This window comes from Enhydra lutris, unplaced genomic scaffold, assembly GCF_002288905.1.
Source record: "Enhydra lutris kenyoni isolate GAN:26980312 unplaced genomic scaffold, ASM228890v2 scaffoldscaffold13, whole genome shotgun sequence".
Taxonomy (NCBI): Eukaryota; Metazoa; Chordata; class Mammalia; order Carnivora; family Mustelidae; genus Enhydra; species Enhydra lutris.
The window spans coordinates 3657307-3682911 of NW_019154097.1; the positions used below are offsets into that span (position 1 = coordinate 3657307).

General features: G+C 39.5%; 1 protein-coding gene across 1 annotated transcript in view; it reads left to right on the forward strand.

The window, feature by feature from the left end:
* The window catches only part of LOC111145919 (unc-13 homolog B), a 213794-nt gene that overhangs the window by 108732 nt on the left and 79457 nt on the right, over positions 1–25605 (forward strand). The window contains exons 8-10 of the mRNA XM_022501228.1: positions 3080–3314; positions 15943–16257; positions 19305–19395. Of these exons, the coding sequence (XP_022356936.1) occupies positions 3080–3314; positions 15943–16257; positions 19305–19395 (641 nt within the window). The remainder of the gene's footprint in view (positions 1–3079; positions 3315–15942; positions 16258–19304; positions 19396–25605) is intronic.

The following is a 25605-nucleotide window of genomic DNA, read 5'->3' on the forward strand; positions in this document are numbered from 1 at the left end:
TTATTTGACAGACAGAGATCACAAGTAGGCAGAGAGGCAGGCGGGGGTGGGGGGGTGGGGGGGGTGGCGGGAAGCAGGCTCCCTGCCGAGCAGAGAGCCCGATGCGATACGCGGCTGGATCCCAGGACCTGAGCCGAAGGCAGAGGCTTTAACCTACTGAGCCACCCAGGTGCCCCTCAAACGTTTTTCTTAATATCCCTTCTTAGTCTGTAATCAGCCTTGGTGGTTCCAGGAGGTTTTCTTTCTAGGGAGATCAGGGATGGTTTCAGGGGAGAAAAATCTGGTCTTTGCCCTCATCAGCCTTTTTTCTGTTTCTCGTCTTTGTCTCACCTCACTTCTTTGTATTTCCTTTTTCCTGTACCCTCCTACTTTTCTTTTTTTTTTTTTTTTAAGATTTTATTTATTTATTTGTCAGAGAGAGGAAGAACACAAGCAAGCAGAGGCAGAGAGAGAAGCAGGCTCCCTGCCGAGCAAGGAGCCCATGCGGGACTTGATCCCAGACTCGGGGATCACGACCGGAGCCAAAGGCAGCTGCTGAACTGACTGAGCCACCCAGGCATCCCCTCTCCTACTTTTCATATTCTCTTCTACTCCTAACCTATTCTTTCCATGAACACTTTGTTTTTTTTATATTTGCCCTCTATTTTTTAGTATAGAAATGTCAGCTTTTAGGAAAGTTTGGGAGTATTCTTCCCCTTAGCCTAGTAAAATAAATAAGCAGAGCATTAATTAGGAGTAATAGGTCAGACACAGTGAAAAACCAAGGGTCTGTCCAACATAGTTTCTGGCTCTGGATCGTGGGCTCCTAACTCTGATTGAGCTACTCTCTCCTGGCCTTATAATGAGTGGGATTGTCCATCGCTGCTCCCTCTTTGGTTTTCTGGGTTATATGTTGATACTTTTGTGGTGTTTAAGTAGACTTTTGGTTTTGTCTCCCTTGTTGCCTCTGCTGTCTCATCTGTATGCATGAAAAATCCATCTTACTTCTTCCACTGACTCCTGTGGGTTCAGAAAGAATTAAGTCTGAAAGACATATTGGTTTTTGTCCGTTGATCCTTTCTTTCTAGTGTTCAGAATGACAAATGCATCAAGATAAAAACCAATGCCCCTGAAGTCTTTTTTTTTTTTCCTAATATGTGTTGAGAGTGCTTTCTGAGCAGAATGCTTTGCATCCCCTAATTTTTGACTAGTACCCTTCCTGACCACTTGAAGGTTAGCCTCTTCCTTTTTTTTTTTTATACTCTTATGTATCTTTTGTTTTTTTAAGCTTTTATTTATTTATTTCAGAGAGAGAGAGAGCCCAAGCAAAGGGAGGAGCAAGGGAGAAGATGACTCCCTGCTGGGCACGGAGCCTGATGCAGGGCTTGATCCCAGGACCTGGGATCATGACCTGAGCCAAAGGAAGACTCTTAACTGACTGAGCCACCCAGGAACCCCTAGCCTCTTTCTCATACTGATTTTTTTTTCTCCTTAGGTTCTGGTTACTCTCCTTGTTTTATGTTCACATGTTGCCTTAAACTCAAAAGGGAAAAGTTCATGAGATCTTCTACCTGTACTCCTTCTGTATCCATGGTGTTGTCTGGAATCTGGTGTTCAAATATTCTTTGTTGTTTGTAAAACCCACATGTTTGCACCCTCTTGTCTCTTTTAGTGGAATTATTATCTACCAGGTAGTCTGATGTGCAAGCCAAGGTGTCATGTCGTTGTTACCTTCCATTTGTCCCCACATTTTATCATTTGTCTGGATTTCTTTTTCTAGTTCATCCGTTCTTTTACATTTCCATGGCATGGATGCAGGTTCTTATCTCCTGCTTGAGTGATTGTGAAGGCCCAATCTTACAGTCTTCAGAAAGCTCTTACTGCCTACATAACTATCAAGAATTTTTTTAAAAATTGCTAATATGAGTAGTTCATCATCTGCTAAAAGTATCTCCATTTTGGGATAATGAATGTTCCTTTTCCTCACTGTGCCAAATAGGAAATTGGCAAGACAGGACATCTGGGACCTTCTTAATTATACACATACGGAGTTGGTGTCAGAAATGGCTTCTCTATAAAATAAACCATGAAGCACTATTAGGTTGAGCTCCCTTTCCAAGTACTGTGTTAAATATTTTTATTTGTGTTTGTAGCAGGATTTGTAACTGTAGTCATTTTAGTTAACATCAAGAATAAAACTATCCAGTCAGGTGCTGGCCTGAAGAACAGAAATAATTCTATGAAATTATAGTCACTGTTGTTAGATAAACTTGGCTGGATTGTCAGCAAGATCCCATTGATAGTGCTTATGTTTTCCTTTTCTTCTTTAGCCCCAGATTTTGGGTGGAAATGCTGAGCCCCAGGGTGGAGGTACTTGGTAGTAATTGTTAGAAAAACCTGTTGTTGCAGCCAGACAGTAAGACTATTACTGTTTTGGGGGGCCTGGCTGGCTCTGGCAGTGGAACTTGTGACTCTTGATCTTGGGGTCATGAGTTCCAGCCCACAATGGGTTTAGAGCTTACTTAAAAATACGAATAAAATAAAGTTTGGCATAGTATGTAAAAGACTGCTACTGTTCTTAGTTGTATCCAGAACTTTTGGTTCTTTAGAGCCTTGGGTTTGTCCTTCCTGATTATTTCACCACCTTCTGGTGTTGGACCTGCTTACTGGGTTCAGCTATGTATTTTTTTAAGTCTAAAAACAGCAGGTGAACTCTAAATGAAAATTTCTTTTCTGCCCGTTTTGATAACAATAGAGGAATAGAATCTATGACATTTAAAAGTTGATTTTCACTAGAGTTATGATAGCTAGAGAATCAGAATTCCAGAGAGTTCTGCATTGGGAAAATACAATTTGGAACTTATCTGAGAATCAACACTAAAATGAAAGCAAGGATCTTGTCTTATTTAATAAGGAAAGAAACTTACGAGTTTTAACCGAAACAGTTCTGCACATGGGTTTGCCGTCACTTGGCTCACGTGCAGCTCAGCTTGCTCTTGTTCTCAAGGTCTAGGCTTGTGGCTACTTAAGTGAGAAGCAGAAAAAATTCTAAAAAGCTAATAAAGCTGGGATGCTTTGAGTGACTGTGCTTATTCTACAGCTTTTGAAGATCCTGATAGTGCTGTTGATGACCGAGATAGTGACTATCGCAGCGAGACCAGCAATAGCATCCCACCTCCTTACCATACGACTTCCCAGCCCAACGCTTCTGTGCATCAGTTCCCCGTGCCAGTGCGATTGCCGCAACAGCTGCTACTTCAGGGCAATTCCCGGGATTCCTACAATGACTCTATGCAAAGTTACGATCTTGATTATCCAGAGCGGCGAGCCCTCAGGTGGGTATTGGAAACAAAGCACTTCTCTCCCTGGAATGTAGTTTCCAAGATGCAACTGACAGTATTTGGATGCTTTAACCTGAGGTGGTAGTGGGAGTATAACAGAATGATAGACCAAGCCACAGCCATTTTATATAGATTCTCAGTCTTCTTTTTTGTCTTCTGTACATTCACATTTAGACATTTCTGTCATTACTATTCTCTTTATGATCAGTGATTCTCAACTAGTGAGAGCAGCCTAACTTGGGGTGGATGACTGAAAAAAATCAACTCATGCCTCTGCCCAGCCTAGTGATTCTGATACACTCTTCACCACGATTAAAGAAAGAAAATCACAGATGTTAAATTTTTGGATAATCCTTCCTACCTAAATGTTTCCCTGGGAACTTCAGATGATCTCTTAATAGCAGATTCAGTACTTATGCTGGAACTTTAAAAAAAATTTAAATATATAAAACATTGATATGGTTAAAAAAAATGTTAAGGTACAATACAGATGCAGTGAAGAATCTCCCACCCGTACCTGTCCTCCTCTATTCTGTCCCCTTCCTATCTCCTAGCTCTCACACCACCCTTGTTTGTTTCTTTTGTACCCTTCCATACACTACTATCACATAATTTAGGAGTATAAAACCAAACATATGCATATGTTTGTCTCCCCCCCCACTTTAAAAAATAATTCAGACAAAATTTGGGAAAATACTACATTAACACCTGTATTCATGTTGCCTAGATTCATCAATTGTGTTAACATTCTGGCACATTTACTTTTATTTCATTCTCTCTTAGATTGTGTCGTTATTCTATTTCCCCAACTTTTTACCCATTAATTTAGCATCCATTGATGATCCTTGCTTGAATCAATTATTGGTTGGAGGTTAATATTTTAAAAACCATTCCAGTTTAGCTTATACTTTTGGTTGCTAAAATTCACCATACCATAACATATTTCTTTTTGCTCATTTTACCAAACTGGTGAATATTTATCCTGACCCTCAGATGGTTGCCTACCTGCTAGACAACATCCTATCTCAGTTTACTATCACCTCTGAAAATATTTTCAGTGAATTTTTTCATATATCAACCATCACATAGAATTTTTACTCTTTATAATCTGATTCTAAAAAAGAAACATGCCAGGAAGCCTACTGTAGTTGGTCTTTACTTCTTGCTGGTTTATTAGCTGAATATTTGTATTTTTTACTTATTTGATTTTAGTTGTTTATATTGTTTTACTTTAAGGAAAAAAAAACATTGCTAAAAACCCACTACTTTTGACTCTCTTTTCCCCTCTGTATTTGTAAACCTCAGATGTGTAGGCCAGCAGTAATAGTGTCACATCAACCTAAATGACAACATACTCTTCCAAAGCACTGCATTTTACCCAATTATTACCCTATTGTTATTTTGTTTATTTCCTATTAATAATACTTAGAGGAGTATTAGTGATACACTTTAGAGTGCCAAATTTTTGCTAAAATTTTTTAATTGATCCCATATAAATTTGATTTTACTCTATCAGTATATGAAATGAGGTTAAAGAGTGAATATTTTTTCATATCTAGCAGAGAAAAAAATTACGATTATTTACTTATTTATTGATTGATTGATTTGGAAGAGAGCACGTGAGCAAGACAGACCATGAGGTTGGGAGGAGCAGATGGAGATGGAGAAGTAGACTCCCCACTGAGCGGGGAGCCTGAAACAGGGCTCAGTCCCAAGGTCCTGGGATCATAACCTGAGCTGAAGGCAGATGCTTAACCTACAGACTCAGAGAGGCACCCCCAAAATTACATGATTTTTAAGTAACCTTAATACTGAGGAAACATGTTCATTTGTTTCTATCTTTCTTAGAAAATAAAAGGATCATAAAAAGCTCATAGTAGCAAGTAGCTATGGTTATTACTATAGCCGTTCTTTTTTTGATGTGGAAAAACTGACTAAATTGCTTTAATACTGAGTTAAGAACATACAAATTTATCATGTATTTTCAGTCTGAATGGTTTTTATCATATTGACTTTTTATTTTAGTTTTCTCATTGAATATGCACTAAATTTTATACTTTGTTTCTTCCTTTTCCCTGTTTCTTCTCTTTTCTTTGCCTTATTCTTCCTCCGATTTTATCCCTTTACATCAGACAAGGTTTGCAGGCCAAAAATGACAAAATTAGGATTATTTCAGCTTTCTCTGATGTTGACTATGAAGAGCAAGAAAGTATATATGAGGAAATAGAGGGGAAAATACCACAAGAGTTTCTGGAAAGCAGTAACATAAACTTAAAGGAAGCAGAAGTAAAAGAAATTAGAACTCTTTCAAAAACTGATAAATGTTATAGCCAACAAGAACAACTGAAGTACAAGAATTGGAAAAAGATACCATTTCCGGGTCAAGAAACTGAATATTCTACTGCCTTTAATTCTGACCTTAAGTTTGAAACATCCGTGTTCTTCAGATATCCTCAGAAATATGATACAATAGATAAGAGAAAGAAAAACAAGCCCTTACACCATCATTTTGGAGACAGTGAAAGAAGACAGTATGGTGATAGATTAGGAGCTAACACTGACTTCCAAAGTACATATCCTAACACTGAAAATTGTAACATTTGCCACATTGAAAAGAAGAAACAAAATTACCCAATTTTGCACCCTTACAAAAATGGTTTTGTGGTTAAGAGTGGCATATGGACCACTAAGTTGCAAAATCATGATTATGATCTTTCTGGTTGTTTTAAGAATTGTGGGAAGTCATCTGGCTTAAACCAGCATGCCACTAATTTCACTCCATTAGATATTCTTGAAGATTCTACTAGCAGTACTTCTGATGAACTTCTGAGTTCTCCTCTTACTGATAAACAGGAAGGTTTACTGTCACCAACAAGTCATCCATCCAATATCCATCATATTAGAGACTTACCTGAAGAATATCATGTAACAAGTCCAGTATTCTCATTACTGGAGGTAAATTGTGATGCAAACACACTTAGAGATCTGTCTGGGTGCCCCCTGGAAGAGATGACCCCTTCCTCTCTTGAGGAACCCAAGAAGGACTATGTTGATACAATGGGTGAGCTTCAGTGTTTGGTAGAAACAGTGTCAGAATATTTAGCAGAGAAGGAAGAGGAGATTAATACATTTGGTTCCTTTTCAGAAACTAAAAAATCGGTTAAACACAACAGTACTGTTGATAATGGAGAACAGAAAATGCCTGGGGATCAAATACCACCTTCATCCATTGTCAAGAATGACAAGGACAAGGCTGTCTCTTTCCCTGAGCTGAATGGAGTGAAATGTGCTGTTGGTTCTTTGTTCAGTTCACTCACAGAAAAAGTGGGTTCAGGCACAAAGCATCTAACAACCTCCGTGGAAAAGCTGGTTTCTTTAGTTCCAGAGAAAACAGGAACTCTTAATCAAATAGAGACGGTTAATTCGGGATCTAAACCCAGAGCCAAGTCAGTATTGGGGAAGGATCTTTCCATGCAATTTCCATTATCCTCTCAAGCAATTGATAATAAGGATTTTGGCAGAAATGACAAAACTTCTGAAAATGAGCACACAGGTAGTAAAACTGGAAATTTAAGCTTTCAGGATGTAACAGAGACTATTGGAAGGGACTCCACTCCACAGAGTCAGAGTTCAGTTATAAAGTCTGTTTTTAGCATGCTAAATCCATTAAAGATCTTTTCAGAAAAGGATGAAGCCAAAAAAGATGATGCCCAGAACAAGCCAACAAGAAAGGAAAACTTTGTTGGGTGTGGATCAGAGTCAAATCAAAGGGAAAACACTCCTGGCAATAACAGTAGTATCATCACTTTAGATAAGAATGAGGGAAAAACTGCAAGCTCAACCCAGATGCCCTCAAGTGAGGATTTGTTGTTGTCTTCCCAAGTGGCCAATGAACCTTCAAACTTAGGCAGTTCTGCAAATAAAAAAGATGATATTGAAAGTCTTTTGGAAAGAAAACCGTGTACAGATTTGTCTCTGTTACCAAATCAATCAAAAATATGTGCTAAAGACACTCCAGGACAACTTTATATAACTGGCAGTAGAATTGCAAATAAAGAGCCTTCTTCAAAGCCATTAGAGGGGGACAAAGTTACTAGTGATGATGATTTTCTCGAGCCACTCAGAAAATCATTTAGCCAGTTTTTGCTCACTGCACCTGAGACCTGTTCAAAGGAAACTTCATCAGAATCTATGAAAATTCACCAGTTGGAGGAGGGTGGATGGGAGAGGGACCCTAAGAAAGATGGACATTCTTTTTCCTTTAGTGGAAAACTACATGTTCCATTTTTCAGCGTTCTTAGTCATTCTGAAAAGCAGCAGGATTTAAGGGAGAAAGGAAGCATTTTTCCTTTGTTTAAATTTCCTTTCACTGACAACCGTATCACTGTCAGTGACCAGAGTTTTCCTGACTCAGCAGTAACCATTGATGAAGAGATCCAAAGAAACTGCCATGAAAATGCCAAACTTAGTTTAATAAAATCTAGTTCAGTTCCAAATATTTGTAATAATTTAGGGAAATTTGATGATACAGAAGCATTTAATAAAAATGACCAAATAAATTGTCCTGAAGATGACACACTTAATAAAATAAAGTCTAATTCAGTTCCAATTATTAATAATGATTTTGGGGAATTTGGGAATATAGAGAGATTAAATTCAAGTGACCATGCAGCAGTAGATAACTGTCTGATAGATACCTCAGCCGTCCTTGGAGCTGTGTCCAAAGAATATATTCCTTCAGATTCTTTAGAATTAAGTAAGACTCTTACACAAATGACATCTTTAACAGTATCAGACTGTTCATTAGCATCTACTTCTGTCATTTCAAAATCCACCGTGGTTAATGAAATTAATGAAGACAGACTTGTAGATAAAGCTTCCAAGAAAAGAACCCAAGGAGGCCTCCTTTCTGGTCTGTTTAACAGGTTTTCTTCTCTTGAAAATTTGTCTAGTCGACAAGAATTAGATTTGAAGAGTGATGATTCTCATCATAAGAATAATACCCCAGGCTTACTCTCAGGAATATTTAACCTGATATCCAATAACAGTGTGACTGATTGTAAACCAAATGAAGCAAAGTCCATGTCCTTAGGCAACATAAAAAGTTTGAATGAAAATAAACATTTATCCTTGGATGAGATCCCTGTTACTTCATGTGTGACTTTTGGAAATCAGAAGAACCATGTTGAAAAAGAAGAAATATGTGGATTCTTAAAAAGCTCTTTATCCTTACCTAAAGAAAACATACCATTATCTGATGCTTGGGTTGATAACAACCATTGCCCTTCTTCATGGAAGAACCAGCAAAAAGAAAAGAATTGCCCCTCTTCTGAGAACAGGGTATTTCACTGTGCTCCAAGCACTGAACAGGGCCTCTTAGAGAAATCCTTGCCTGAGAGGCTGACACCACACCATGTTCTTAAGGCGAAAATACATGAAAATTCAAATAAGTTATATCTACCTATATTAAATACTAACATTCTTAATTTATCAAACCACTATCAGGCTTTTGAAGAGTTTAATAATCCTTTCTGTTATGAATGGGACTCTGATATAAAAGATTTCTCCAAAAATTCCAGAAAACTTCAGCCAGTTTATTATATGTTGAATCAAAATACATACCCATCAGGTGATGTTTTCTTGTGGCCTGACTCAGAAAATTCAGCAATAAATTTTTGCCAGAAGGATCAAAATGCAAATGTCTTGGAGGGGAAAACAAATCCAAACAGTGTCATTTGGCATGACTTACCATATGAATCATTGGACCAGTTAGCATTTAATGAAGATAACTTATTAAGAAGGGACATGTGGGCAGCGTACTCATTTTATGGAAATTCTTATTTTCCAGTTATTGAGACTAAGAATTCACTGGAAGAATTGCCCATTGACTTAAGTTGTTCTTCAGGTTATGAGAAGACTACATGTTCCATAGTTGATCAAGAATTATTAAGAATGGATGAAAATTTTATTTTTACAAGTGTTGGTTATGAATACCAGGAATGGTTATCATGTCTTCAAAGTGGAGTGTGGTGGCCATCAGAAGATGGAAATTATGGATATTATATGTTCCATGATGGTCAGTATATGTATTACGTCCTCACTGATTCTACTGGGCAATATGCATATTTATTTATACCTGATTGTTCTTATCAAGAGTATTTGAATTGTGGCTTACAGACAAATGATCTATCAAGTATTATGTTGGATGACAGCATTATTTCTGCCTATAGTTTTAAGGAAGATGAATTATTCTGGTGTGTTAAAGAGGAACCAGTTGATGACCCTCTTGATTTATCTGTAGTTTTGCCAAGAAGTAAGGGACCAGTGTATCTAAATTTAGGAACCTTTTCACAAGTACTCGAAGAGTCAAGTTGTGGCCAAAAGGATCAACCATTAGATTTTTCTGGCTATAATCTTCAGAAATTTAATGGAAATTTTGGATCTTTTGAAGAAAGGGTGTGTGGTTATGAAGACTTTGAATATATATTGGATCTCAGAAATCAGCCCCGAACTATTATACATCATGACTTAAATAAAAACCACTTTATAGAAGGAAATAAGAACCAGTCTCTAGCAAAGGATTCATCAGTTTACCCTTCTAGTTTACACTGGGTTCAGTCTTCTGAGGAAGCTACCTCTTTGGTTCATCCTGAAAATATGACTTGCAGTCCACAGCAAACAGGAGAAATGTCATCATTGAATGAAGTGGCTTCATTATTTTCTGCTTTAGTTGGAAATACTTTGTATTTTGATGAGAATGAATCCTTAGAGTCTTTGGTCATGAAGAAAACAGATCAGCAGTCAGACTTAGCAGAGCTCACAAATGATGGTCTTCGGTCGTTAATCTTGAATAAACGATTAGAGAGTAACTTCCAAGATGAAGAAAATCTTTTCAAGAAAGATTTAGAAAGACAAAAAGTATCCAACGTTCAGCAACCAGAATTTACTAAAACTATGAAGCAAGAATTCCCTTTAAGTGAAAGTTTTCATGAGAAAAAACAAAGTTTGTTAAAATCTGCTGCACAGGTAAGCCAAACAACTCCTCAGGCTAAATCACATATAGAAGATAATGAAATTATTATAGTTGACTCTATTTCAATTCCTCTTGAATCACAGTTTAGTAGGGATGAACCCAAGAACTGTGAGATTCCTCAGGACCAGTCTTCCAAAGAGTCTGAGAGAACATTATTTAAAAGTGCATTGAAACTCTTTGTTCGGGGAGAAGACTCTTCAGTAAGTACAGTATCGAATGGAAAACAGGCATCTGGATTTTTGAACCTCTTTAAAACCCAGGTGAAAAAAGAAGGACCACCAAATTTAGAAAAGAATGGTGATAAAAATAGAAAGATACCTTCTCAACAAAAGAATGAATCTCCTCGTGTTTCAAATTTTTTTGGTACCCTTGGGGATTTATTTAAAACCAATGCATCTTCTATACAGACAAATGAAAATATGTTTGTTTCTTCATTGGTTAATAAGGATGAAGTCAAATCAAGTCCTAATCCTGCACAGCCAATTTCTGCTATACCAGTTGCCTCTAAAAGGAAGGTTCGAGTTAGGAGTCTGAACAAGCAGATGACTATTGATGACAGTGGGCTAAAAGAACCATTGACTAGGGATATACAGGGTAATAATTTGACTGAAAAAGAGGTGCCTTCCAGAGACCACCTAATCCAGCAATCACCAAATCAGTCTTTCTCAGCAAACTGTCTTGAAGAGTCTTCCAGAGATTCTTCAATAGAAACTAGTGATGTGTCTACAGTGACAGAAGTTTTAAGAAGCAACAAATTATCTTTTGATATTCCAAGCCCAAGAAATTCAAAGGAACAAGATCATTTTTCTGACCAGCATTGGAGTTTTTCAACTCCCACAACTTCTCCATCTCAACCAGAGTTGCCCACCAGAAAGAGTATATTTTCTTTCCTGACTGGATCTGAAAAATCTGAGAACCGGGCCTCTGCTACTCCTCTGAGAACCAAATCTCAAGCAGAAGGGCTATTTACACTTCCTTCCTTTTTTTCCACTACTAACTCAAGCAACAAGAAGGATGCCTCTCATAATAACTCTTTTAGTTTCTTCAGCTTACCGTTTTTGGATGGAAAGCAGCAGATTCCTGGGGAAAAACACAGCCTTTCAACTGTTGCTCCAGTGACTTCCCAGCCCTGTAAGAAGTCAGGTGTTTTTGTAGACATGGGTGGCACAATGACTAGAGAAAGTTCCAGTAGCACTGGAGATAGCATAGTCCAGGAGGTAGTTCATGAACAGCAAACGGCTCCTTGTGTTTCCATTAGCAACAGCATTGAGGTTACTTACCTTACAGATGAGCTCAAGGGAGAGAAGGACTATCAGAGAAAACTAGATCCTAGTAACGGACTAGGGACATCTTTAGCAGATTTCCAGATGAATCAGTTGCAGAATGACATTGTTCCTCATTCACCAGAATTTCAGGCACAGACTGAAACACTGCTCATTGGTCTAGAGACTACTGGAATAGCTCCTTATGAAGAACCTTTCATACCAGAAGCCTTCTCTAGTGGCTCATTGGCACAGTCTTTTTCGCATGATAACCATTCAACTGAAAAGCTCAACAATTCAGACACTTGTACTAACCACCACCAAAATGAAAGATTTACTAGTGACCCCTTAAACTTGCCATTAGAAAAGGCCCCTGGTGAAGTCTTAACACAGATCTTGGAGCCAACCTCTCCCTCTGTGGAGCCAGGGTGTACAAGGCATCTCCAGAGCCCAGAGGTAGATAAAGAAGAGGACAAGTCAGTGTTGGGCTCTTCAGTAGAGGTGCTTTCAGGGTTTGTGACAAAAGTGAAATCTTTCTCCGGGTGCTTAATTGAACCTCCTAAAACTTTCTCTGGACTTTTCTCCCCTCATAAACTGCCAAAGAAAAACTCCTTTTTCTCTCTTTCTTCTGGTGCATCATCTCAGTCCCTCAAAAGTGAATTACTTGGAATTTTTAAAAGTCCCAAACCAGAGGCATACAAACAAGAATCACCTATCCCGGCTACTGCATGGCCTCAAAATGGTTGTTGCAGAGATACTGTAGGATCAGTACCTCCAGAAAATTTGTGGAGAGAAGTTTCCTCTCCAGCACTCAATTCAGAAGCTACTCTCAGTGACTGCACAATGACTGCAGTTAGTGCAAAGTCAGACTCAGAGACTCTGATAGATGATACTAAGCTAACAACTGAAATGGAAAACAATAATATTCATGACAATATTCTAGAACCCCAAGATTCTGAAACAATTGGGGCTGCACCTTCTGTTTCAGAGGACGATACTGGGCAAGGAGTATTGTCTCTGAGTGATGAAGGAGACATGGGGTTGTTGCAGGGCACAGACACAGATGCATCATTGGAAGCAGAGCATATTCCATTGCCATCACATGTGGATTCAGATCCTACCTGTATTGCCAAAGAGCTTCCTCCTCTGGTTCAGCCATCTATTCCCCTTGAGGCAAAGCCATCTCTGCAGTCTGACTCCACAAACCAATATTTCTTGGAACTACAGGCAGCCAGTTCACTGGAAACCAGTACTCCACTGTTGAGTGAGGCAAGTGTTGGCCAGAGTGCCACACCAGAAACCCAGGGATACCTTTCTCACCCTGTGCTAGAGGAACCTGTGCTTTGTGCTAAAGAAAGTTGTGGGATACTTGATACCCAGAAAGATCTACCTGCAATCCCCCAGGAAACAGAGCAGCCAAGATCTCACTTTGAGATCCCAAACATGCCCAGTTGGCCAAAACTCCATTTCCCATCCTCTGCCACTGACTGTGGGAAACCACTGAGCTCTTTCTTTTCCCCATCTCCTTCCTCTGGCAACAGAGCAGTAGAGCCTGGTTTAATGGCCAGTTTTAAAAAGTTGTCAACTCTGTTTGAGGGAGGTAGTGAGGGGAAAGGGAGCATTATGGCAAGTGATCTAAAACTAAGGTTTGGAAAGAAGCTAGATCTCTCATTCACATGGCCAAAAGAGAACAGAGGGGGCCCTGAACAAATGCCTGCAGAACCCTCTTCTCGAGCTCTGGTTATCAGTAGCGATCAAGTCCTTAATGCTAGGGAGGCTGACAAAGCTTTAGAGTCTTCTCGAATGACTGAGGCTAGTGCTGAGCCAGCTGGTCAGCCCTCTGGGACCTCTGAGCAGCAGGAGACCAAGCCAAGTATACGTGCTCATGAGCTTTCAGGACCTGGAGAAATGGAAAACCAGCAAGAAGTCTCAGCATCAGGAGAATACTGGGGTTCCAATAGCAACCTTTCTAGCTCCACTTGTCCTTCAGGCACTCATAAGGAAGAACACTGCACTGTCAATGAGCTACTTCACCAGCCAGAAACACAAAAGGAGGAGGTGTTGCCTGCTAGCACTGACTCTCTTTCAGACATACAGCAACCAGTTACTCTCCATGGCATCAAGGAACCAAAGACCGACAAAAGGCCTGTTGTCAATCTAAGCATCATAAATGACTTTAAGAAATTGACCATTTATGATGCAGTGACTTAGTGGTAGTTTAATGGTAGCCTGCTTTTTATTTTTCCTATGTCTTTCCTAGCATCTGAGCTTCATGTTAACTAGGGGTTAAGTAACAAGAAATAATGTAAGGGTCTTTTCATCCTCTTCCCTCTCTCTAGTGTCAGATGTAATTCATTTATTGGAAGAAGGAACTTACTGCTAAAGGAAAGGCTGGACCCTGGGATTTACTCACTCTGGTTTTCTCTGCCTTGTGTAAAGTGGAATGGAGAATGGAGGTCAGGAAGAGGCAGCAAGTAGTAGTGTAGCATATATTAATTACAACCACATATGATAGGTTAGGATGCTTCCTTGGGCTTTTAGCACTTTTATCTATACAAGCTGGGGAGAGATCTACTGTGCTTTGCTTTTTCAAGGCTTCTAAGATGCTTTCTCCAGTGGCAATGAGGTTATTAAGTAAAATGTAAGATACAGAGGTTGGGCTAATTTATATTCTATGTCCTATTCCACATGGATTTGCATAGCTTCTTCCAGTCTTTGCCTTTTTGTACCCTTAAGACTGGTGTCTGGTAAGTGCTTTGAGTAAAGTGTCACAGGAGCTTAAGGCTGTCCTTTGCTGTCGTTCTTTATTCTGGAGCATTGTGCAGGGTCCCCGTGGAAAAGATCCCGTTATTTCCCCTAAGAAGAAACACCGTATACAGTACAACTTAAGAATGCTGCCAGGACCTCTTTCCCAAAACCTGTCCAGAGGGGTTGATTTTAGAGATCGTGTGTGTGTGTGTGTGTGTGTGTGTGTGTGTGTGTGTGTGTATACACATGTGTTAGGAACTGTTCATAACAGTGACCTGGTACCTGTCCTGGTGCCATGGGACAAAGGATCAGAAATTAGCCTGAAAATACCAGGTAATCAGGAGGTACCATAGGGAAAAATATCCCTGGGAAACAATAACGATTTATCTTCATTTAGTCAAGGGTAAACATAAGCCCTTCAGTTAAAGGCTTGACTCTGTGGCAAGGAACTTCTTCATCCTTTTGCATGGAAGCTTTTTAGCAGGATACCGGAGGTGAAAGGGTTCCCCTGATTTGGGATAGAACTATCCATATGAACTGGGATAGGTCTTAAAGATCATCACCTAGAAGCTCTAGCTGGAGTAGGACTGACTGCCTTAAATTCAGTGTATAGCTCAAGGGAGTAACTTATGGATACTGCCCTTCTTTCTAATCATGATTCACTGCCACTTTCTCTGCTATAGGTGCTGTCTCTCAGAGCAGGGGAACAAATTTCTTTTATGGGTATGGGAATTCAAGTGATTGAGTAAGGGTTGGGCTGGCCTCTCCTCAAGTATAGAAACATATTAGTGTGGTCCTGATGCAGATTCTGGAGTTGGCTTTTGTCCTATTTATCCCAAACGAGCCATATTCCAAGAGCAACTCAGTTACAGGTGGGCAAGTTTCTCATTAGGACATTCCCTGTGCTGCCCGGGATATATTGTAACATTCATGTTGATGAGACCATTCCCCAGAGGAATTTTTTTTTTTTTTTGTCATAGATTTCATCTCGCAATCGTATCCATTACCTCATCATGTAGATAGTTGAGAGATAATTGAAGGAACATCTCCAATCTCCTTTGCTCATCCTAAGGAACAGACATTCACGTTTATAATTACAGAGGAAGAAAAGGTCACATCAGTTTAGTAAATAATAGAAAAGGGGAGTAGATCTCATCCATTTTACTTTATGGAAATTAGAATACTTTAATCACAGCCATTGGACAAGATTCTTTAGAAGTCCAAGTAAAGAATATTAGGTGTAAACAAGAGGCTACTTTTATATTTAGTAATTCTTAATAATTAAGGTTAAACTGCTACTTAAAAAATTACTTTGAGATAAAGTGTGCTTCAGCGTCTGCCACAGGTTGAGATTAAGTGCTGTTAGAGAACCCAGCATGTTGTAGTGTTTTTCCTTTGTGCTTCTGCTGACTAGAAACTAGTTCTTCTAGATTGTGAAGTTTGGTTCTGTCTTCCCAGGAACCTAGTATTTGTGATTCTTGCCACTGAAAGAATCATTACTTCTGGATTTATCCATTACATTTGTCCTGGTCTCTAGTTTGCATATACATACTCATCTGTCTTCCTCTCATTCTCACAGCCCCACCAGCAGTAGTAGGTATGGCTCCTCCTGTAATGTAAGTCAAGGAAGCTCTCAGTTGAGTGAACTAGACCAGTGTCACGAACAAGATGATGACCGTCGGGAGAGGGACTCAACTCATTCGTGCCACAGCTCTGGCAGCTTCTCCAGAGATGGCCAAGCGGGTTTTGGAGAACAAGAGAAAGCCTTGGAGGTAACAGGTGAAGAAGAGAAGGGGAGAGCATTTGAACCCAAGGAGAGGAAAGAAGATGCCTCAATCCATCCTCCTCCAGATCTGGTGCTACACAAAGACCACGTCCTAGGCCCCCAGGAGAGGTAGGTTATAGCTGCCTTGAGGAATTCACATGGTCTCCTTAGTACCTGCCTGTGGTATTTCAGGATGTAAGTGCTTTTCATTTGTTTCTGTACAGGTGGGTATGGCAGTGATTCAGGATACTGAGGTTTAGCTCTGCACTGCTTCCTTTGACTTTTTGGTATAATTCCCTAAATATTTTGAGGCTCTCAGAGGAACACATGGGTTCTTTGTAGTTAGCTGCAGTGTACCAGGCCTTCTTAAATCTGCGGTTATTGGCCTACTAATTGACCTATATATGGGAGCCTCTGAGTCTGGAACTGATCCAAGACCTACAACTTGTTTCATTAAAAAGACCTGCTTTGGATGAAATAGGCCTCCTAGCCTATTAATGTTTAAATTTCTTACATGAACATTGTTTTGTTTTGTATTTTCCTGATTGAGAAAACTAGGACAGAGTTAAGAAAGAATTGGTCTAAGAGTTAGATCTAACTCACCCTTCTGCCCCAGGGTCTAGCAGTGTTTCTAGAATTCATTGGTACCCATAAGAAGAAAAATTTTAAACTTGTGTTTCTAGCAGTCTTCTAATGAAGTTTAGTACTGTGTTTGAGTGTTATTGAGCTGAATTGGTCAGTAGATTTGTTGATAGTTTGGGGCAGAGTGTGATTTTTCAATCTTAGCACTATTGACATTTGGGACCAGGTAACTCTTTGTTATGAGGAGCTATTGTGGGCATTGTGGAATGTATGGTGGCATCTCTGGCCTCTGTACTACTTGCCAGTGGCAACTACCAGTTGTGACAACCAAAAATGTCTCCAGATGTTGTCATTGCCCATGCTGGGCAAAAGTGTCCCCAGTTGAAAACCACTGTGCTAGAGTGATAAGGGCTAGGGTGACTTGGATTCTCAGATTTCAAGTTCTAAAAATAATGCCTCTCACCAAAAGGTCAGAGCAGTGAGTGCAGTTATAAGTGGTAAAAGTTTGAAGAATTGTTGGTATATCTACTCTGATGAGGGAGCAGGAGTCTGGCTGAGGACAAAGCAAAAGCTGGCATCTTGCACCCCCTCTCCACCCGCTCCCCTCGGTAATATGTGTGACATTCCTCAGGCACATCTGGCTGCCCTAAAAGAGAAACAAATAGTTAACTTGCAGAGATCACAGTCCTGCAAGACAGGAATCTCCCTTGGTTTACCAATGTCCTAGAGATTTACAACAAAGAAGCTATCTAACAATAGCACAATTTCCAGAGGCAAGTAACTCAGTTCCTCAAGCCCTAAATAAAGTTAAATTTCTTCTAAACCCAAATCTCACTAACAAGGACACTTGATAGGAGAAATGTGAAGCTTTATCTCTAGATCTCCAAGATAGTGTCGAGAATCATTCCCAAGCATGTGGCCCACTGATATACATCTAAAGGGTCTCACAAGAAGATTTTTACTACTAGTAATGAATAACCTTTCTCCCAACAATAGCTAGCCCCTCAAGGTCCTGGAGACCTTGCTTCCAAAATTCCTTAGAAACTAACATCACTCCCTTTGTCCTCACCTACCCAACTCCTGTGTATATAATCAGCCACTCCTCAGGATAACGGGGCAGCATCTCCGTCTGCCCACGGGTCCTGTCCCCGTGCTCTAATAAACCACCTTTTTGCACCAAAGATGTCTTAAGAATTCTTTCTTAGCCGTAGGCTCCGAACCTCACCCCACTGAACCTCACCTAGGTTCAAGAACTTCATCATACTCCACCACTGAAGATACAAACTTTCTTTTCTCCTTAACGTTTTCCTGATTTTTAGACCTCTCTAGTGGCTCATCTAATAGACAAGACATCCAAGAGTTGTTGTGGTTGATGAGCCACTGAAAAATGGCTCTTTGTAGACCTTAGATTTGGCAGATGCTATTGTGTGGGTAGAGTTCTTGGTAGAGCAGCAGAAGTGCCCAGCACAAGTATTTGTCCTTCTCTACTGGCTGTGTCCTTTCAGATCCTAGCTGTTCAAGTGTGGTCCAGTTCTACCTTGGTCACCAGTGACCACAGTGTTTTAAAACAGTTGATCCAGTTAGATGACAGCAGAGGTTGGCCTATATTTCAGATGTCTAGATGGTGGATGCTTGTTTGCTGCCTTGGCACTAGACCTCAGTGGAAGAGAGGAGAAGCATTGTCACCAAGAACTGACTACTGTTCCACAGTTAAGAAACTAGATGATGATTTGTTCTAATACAGTGTAGTGTTTCTGTCCCAAAACTAGTTTGTTATATTTATTGTTATTTCATTGAGGTTGTCCCTAAGGCAGCTCAAGGAACAAGACTATGGTAGGAAATAGGCTGTGCTTTTTTCCTTAGCATTTTTGTTGTAGTCTAGGAATTGGTAAGCCTTCCAAAATTTTTAGTGGAGCAGGAAGGGTTTGCAGGAACAAAATTGTGCCCTAAGGATGGATGGCATGTAGAATGCCCAAGGGAGACTGGTGGTCTTGAGAGGCAAGGCACAAGGATTAGTACACATGTCTGCATAGTTTTTGTGCTAGCATTGATTCAAGGCCCTTGCCATTGCTTTTACTAGAATCCTGAAATCTGACTGTCCTAGTGAGCTGGCTTATTGGGTAAGTGAAAAATGGGGAAAGAAGAGAGGGAATGGATAAAAAGCTAAAAGGAGTTGTCATTTTAAAGTGTTTTGTTTTGTTTTGTTTTAAGATTATTTATTTACTCACTTGACAGGCAGAGATCACAAGTAGGCAGAGAGGCAGGCAGAGAGAGAGAGAGGAGGAAGCAGGCTCCCCGCCGAGCAGAGACTCCGATGCGGGGCTCTATCCCAGGAACCTGGGATCATGACCCGAGCCGAAGGCAGAGGCTTTAACCCACTGAGCCACCCAGGTGCCCCAGGAGTTGTCATTTTAGAGAGGATTTTTTTCCCCCACATTAGCTATTTAGGACTATGCTGTATAGTGGCCTGACTCATGAAACAAGTCTAGGCATAAATACAAAGTATTTTACTTAAGTTATTTGGCACTTTTGCCTTAAGCGGTCACCCTGTGGCCTGGGCTGTTCTTAAGAAACATTCCTTTCTTTGTTACAAGTTTTCCTGAGGAGAATGCTTCTTCGCCATTTACCCAAGCCAGAGCACACTGGATCCGAGCAGTTACCAAGGTTCGACTCCGGCTGCAGGAGGTAGGAAATCTGTTTTTCTAGTACTAGTTGGGACAGTTTTTCCTTTGAAATTTGGAGACATATGGTGCTGACGAGGCAGTCACTGATTAGTCATCTCCTTATAGTGTGCATCTGGGGATGCATGACAAGTAAGCTAGAGCCTTAAGGGATGGGAGGTGGCTGTTGGTTTCCTTCTATGCTGATTAATGGAAATCAGATAGACCTAGTGGGTTGAGAGCCTGAAGGTTAAGTTAAATGCTTTTTTCAGTACCATTGTCACTTTGAGCCCTTTTCATTTTGAGTTTAGGATGGGGAACCATTACAAGGCCTCTTAGAGTCAGTTGTTGTCTCCCTTGGCTACCCACTTCAAGGCCACTGCCTCACCTGTTAGGGCCTTTGTGATGTATACAGAAAGGATGTTTTTAAATGATGACAAGTGGCTGTCAGTAGTATAATACTTGGCAGATACCTGCATTAAAAATACAAGCATGCTCACGTGTGTAAACACACTTGAAAAATAATTTATTTTGAAATAATTTCAGACTTAGGGAAAATTTGCCAAAATAACGTATTAAGAACTCTTAAATCTTTCTTGCCAAGGTGGTCCAGTTGTTGATGTCACCAGTTTTCATCACCTTCTGTCCATTATGTGTGATTAATCTTTTTCTGAACCATTTGAGAAAAAGTTGAAGAGATGATGTTGTGTTACTCCTAAATAGTCCTATTTGTACTTCCCAAAAAACTAAAGCTACTCTCTTATATAAGCACAGTGTAACTATCCACTGGAGGAAATCAACAATGGCAACACCATCATAAAAATGCCATACAAATTTTGCCATCACAACAATGTCTCTTTTCTTCCCTAGTCCAGGGTATACTATCCAGGCTGACATGTTGCATTTAGTAGTCATATCTCTTTAGTCTCCTCTAATCAGGAATAGTTCTTCAGTTTTATCTTGGACAGATGGTATAGGCCTTTTATTTTGTAGCATGTTCATTTGGGGTCCATCCAATGTTTCCTCATGTTCAGACTCAGGCCATGCTTTCTTGGCAGGAATTACACAAAAATATGCTGGGCTCTTTTTAGTGAATTGTATCAGAAAGTACACGTGTCAACATGTGCTACCTGTTATGCCCCAATAATGGGTCTGTGATTAAAGCAGCAAGACTGATACAAAGTGAAGGTCAAGCAAAGCTTTATTTCACGCCAAGCATCAAGAATCAAACTGGCCGGCCAAGGCCGCGCCTCTTAGAGAGAGGGCAACCCCGCTCTCCTTTATGGACTGGCTTTTAAGGGCAAAGGCCATGTGGTTGGGCCTGGCCACGCATAGGTGGCCAATGAAATTGTAACACACAGAGAAACTGCACAGTGTTGCTAGGTGACCAATTGAATTACAATTTAGGTTAGGATTGGCACGCAAAAAGCTCCCAAAGGGCGGGGCCCATACTCCTTGGTAGCTAAGGAGACAGTATGCAACCCCCCACTGATCGGATTGTCTTCACCTGGCCTGACCCATCCTTGTATTTATGCTTTGTTACCTGAGGCTTGTTTTTAAGTAAGTCCCCTGGGGGAAGGGGAGCAGGGTCAGTTTAAGGGTTAAACAACAATGTTATTGTTTAACCTCAGTGGAAGCCTCTGGCTAAGATATAAAAATATAAAATAGGTCCTTACACTACCCTTAATATTAATCTCAGTCACCTAGTTAAGTTTTTATTGACCAGGTTTCCAACCTGTTGAGGCACCTTTTTTTCCTTTTGTAGTTGATGTAACTGGTGTTTTGTGTACTCTAAAAATATGCCAGTATCTTATTCCGCATTGCACCTCCACCAATGAGCTAAGCATTCATTGATGTCTCCTTTCTGAATCTTCATCACTAATGGCGGCTGCCAAATGGTAACTTTCTATTTCCATTATACTTTCTACATTCATTAGTTGGCATTCTACTATAGGGAAGAGATTTCCCTTTTCTCCCATCAATTTATTTATGTCACTGTGGACTCATAGATACCTAATTTATTATATAATGTATTACATTTTACAGTCATAATCATTTTTATCATTTATTTTGTCACTCATATTGTTCTAGCTTCTTACAAGCATTGCTAATTTGACCCTTCAGAGAGAAGATGTTTTAATAATGATTGAAAAGGTAGCTGCTGTGAATACAGATGTTTAAGAATCTTTCTTTTGTGTAAGTGTTCTTTTTTTTTTTTTTCCAGAAACAATGACTGTTACCTATAAAACCCAGTAACTACATGTTCTAAAATCTTGGAAAGAAGCTATTAACATATTTGAAAATACTTATAATGAAAGTTTTCAGTGAGGTTTGAGCTTACTTGTTAAAAATATTTCTATTTGGTAAGATATCAGAGAAAATGAGAACTTAATTAGCCAAATTTCAACAAAATCTTTGAATAATTGCTACGTAGGAACCACTTGCACATCTTTCATTTGACTGATGTATCTGTATCTTTTTGGCAGCTTTGAAAACCAAGTATTGAAATAATTGAAAGTGGAACCAGACCTTCAAATAATCCTATAATGAAATGTTAAACCGAGATTTAAAAAATAATGAGGCATATTGTATCACATTGCTTTCACTAAAAATATTATTAGTACTTTTAGTGACAGCAGAAAACTTTTTTTATCATTAGTAAATCTTAAATGATTATTTCTTTTATGCTTTTTACATTTTTATAATGTAATGTATTAACACAGTTATACATGTATATAGATTTTAGATTTGGAGTCTGTTGGTCTAGAGTGACAGGAGATAAACATTTAAAGTGAACATTTATGGAGACAGTGTTAGAATACCTACTAACTTTTTATTTGTAATTTTCCATAAGTAAGGTTTTTATAATTCTTATTATAAAGGAAAGTAAAACAAATAACATCCACATAAAAGTTCTGAATGAGGGGCGCCTGGGTGGCTCAGTGGGTTAAGCCGCTGCCTTCGGCTCGGGTCGTGATCTCAGGGTCCTGGGATCGAGCCCCGCATCGGGCTCTCTGCTCGGCAGGGAGCCTGCTTCCTCCTCTCTCTCTGCCTGCCTCTCTGCCTGCTTGTGATCTCTGTCTGTCAAATAAATAAATTAAAAAAAAAAAAAAAAAAAAAAAAAAAAAAAAAAGTTCTGAATGAGAAAAACAAGAATATATTGGAGCAGGCACAGTTTGCTATGATTTTTTTCTTTTTAAGAGGCAGTTCAGAATCTCTCAAAAAGAATAGCAAAAACAGAACCATTGCTTAATAAGAGAACAGTAGTAAATATATACATAACACAGGTAATGTAATAGAAGCTGATTAGATGTGGCCAAGAGGATAAAGACAAGCCAGAGTTTAATGAAGAGTATCAGAACAGTTTCAGATAGAGGTAGAAGTACGCTATTTATACTTAACATGAGATTTGCCTAACTTAATTGAGGTTGTGACAGTAGGAAGTTAAGTACAGCACCCCAAATATTTTTCCTGAGTAAATTGGAAGTTCCACCGAGTCACCCTTTAATGGTCTGTCCAAGGTAATAATTGTTATTTTCTTACTGTTCCATAGTTGCTTGGTGCAAGTACAAGAACATATGAATATATATTGTACCCCCTCACTTTTTTTTTTTTTAAACAAAATTGGTGTACATACTGAGAACATCTTGTTTTTTCATTTGGAGATCCTTCCATATTAGCTTTAAGAGAATTTTTTCTCAATAGTTACAGATATTTTGCTGTATGAAGTTCCTGCAAGTATTTAACTAGTATTCTGTTGATGTTAATTTGGTTCATTTGGTTGTTTCCAGTCATTTGCTATAACAAACCATGTTGTAAATGAGCACCTTTTACATATGTCATTTTGCAAGTATATTTGAGAGGATATGTATTTGTAAATTCAATAAATATTGTCATGTTGCCCTCCATTTGTCAGTAGCTTGAAACAGTAAAGGTTTATTTTGTTCATGCTGCTTGTCATCCTGCATGTCAAGGAGTTCTGCATCTAGGACATTTGTCAGTATGGGTGGTGGAGGGAAAGAAAAGATAAATGAAAGAGAACATATCAAATTGCACTCTGGTTCTTCAAACTTCCACTCAGGGGGCGCCTGGGTGGCTCAGTGGGTTAAGCCTCTGCCTTCAGCTCCAGTCAGTCTCAGGGTTCTAGATCCAGCCCGGCATCTGGCTCTCTGCTCAGTGGGGAGCCTGCTTCCCCCTCTCCCTCTGCCTGCCTCTCTGCCTACTTGTGATCACTTTCTCTCTCTCAATCTCTGTCAAATAAATAAATAAATAAAATCTTTAAAACAAACAAGCAAAAAACTTCCACCCAGAATATACAATATGTCACTTTTGCTCACATTTCCCTGGCTAAAGCAAGTCGTATAACCATATTTAACCTCAAGTGAACAGTATAGTATACCCGAAAGAGAAGGAGAAGGCTTTTGTGAGCAGCTTTAATGACTACCCCAAAGGGTATCTGCCTTCCACAGATAATGTACCAATTTATACTCCTACTAGTAATGTCATGAGGGTGCTTTTTTTCTTCCCAAATCCACCAATAGAGTGATTTATTCAAATTTTTGAATTTTTGCTAGTCTACTGGGCAGTGTTTTGTCAGTAGAATTTAAGTGTGTGTATCTTAGTACAGTTAAGGATATTTTCATACAAGTAAAGGCTGTTAGTATTTACTATTTTGTGAATAGTCTAGTCATATTCTTTGCTCATTTTTTTTTCTATTGAACTTTTTATTCCAGGAGCTTAGTTTTAGGGAGATTAATCCTTGCCTGTTGAAAGGGTTCGTAGACAAAAGGACGAGACTGATACAAAGCGAAAGTTAAGCAGGGCTTTATTTCGCACCAAGCATCGAGAATCAAACTGACTGGCCAGGGCCGTCTCTTGCAAAGAGGCGACCCCTTCCCAGCCTCACAGACTAACTTTTATAGAGCAAAGGCCATGTGGTTGAGTCTGGCCACACACAGGTGGCCAATTGAATTACAATTTACCCTATAGTAGTTATTTGAACTAGCCTATCACTCTGGTCAGAATTGGCGCCCAAAAGGCAGGGCCCACATTTTTGGGTGGTTAGGGAGGTGCTTTCCTGATTGGATGTCTCCACCTGGCCAAACACGTCCTTGACGGGTAGGGAGGTAATATGTGCGCTTTCCCGTGACTGGATGTTTCCACCTGGCCGGACACGTCCTTGTATCTGGACTCTATTATCGGGGGCTATTTGGCCGTATTTCCCCAGTTCTGTTTCTAAGCGCTTTCCTCTTGGGGGAAGGGGCAGGTTCAATCTAAGTTTACTGCATAAACAACAAAATGGCTCGCTCTGGCTAAGTAGGCCCTTACACCTGTGATAGGAGTTGCCATATTTTTTTCTTAATGTATCCTTGTGAGAAAGTTTTTTAACCTTAATGAGCCACATTTTCCTAATCCACAAGATGGGGAAAGTAATAGTACCCTTTTTTAGGGTTTTAAATTATCTAGTAAAACTATGATTTAAAAACAGAGGAAATCAGAAAAAATATACTTCAGTGACTCCACATTGCCTTCATGATAAAATAAAACCTTGATAATTTCAGTGGGACTCCCAGTATGGTCCATGGACCAGCCCAGGAAGTGTTTGTTTCTACTTTTTGATGAAGTAAGTACTGAAATTGAAGTAAGTACTTTAAGTGAGCATTTAGAGGCAGTTTGGATTGCTGTAATACCATGTGCATGATAATATCCCTGTCTCATTGAACAGGGTTTAGACAAAAAATATCAGTCCATGACATGTTGGAATAAAAAAACCAAATCCTCCACAAAAAGAACTGGAAAAGCACTGATACAGACCTTACATGCCTTTCTGGTGTTACCACTTTGTGCTATTCTGTTTTTTTTTTTTTTAATCTCAGAGACTTTGCACGTGTTGTTTGCCATGCATGGAATACTCTTTCTCTTTCTCCACTTAGCTAAATTTGTATTCACATTTAAAATCCAGTCAGGTGGAGGTTGTTTCCAGACTCTGTGCATACATTTTCTAGACTGACATTTACTGTGGTGTGATAGAGTTACTTATTTACTGTTTGATCTGACTTTCCTCTGTACTTGTAAGATTCTTGATTGTTGGGGCTATGCTGTTTATTGCTGCTGTTCAAAAGCCCTGTAGAGATCCTAGCAGAGTGTTTAGCCAAACTTTTATGGATACTTAACTAGTCAAAAAACTCTGTCAGCATTTTCACAGAAGTCTCCACATGCCTCTTTATCTCTTAAT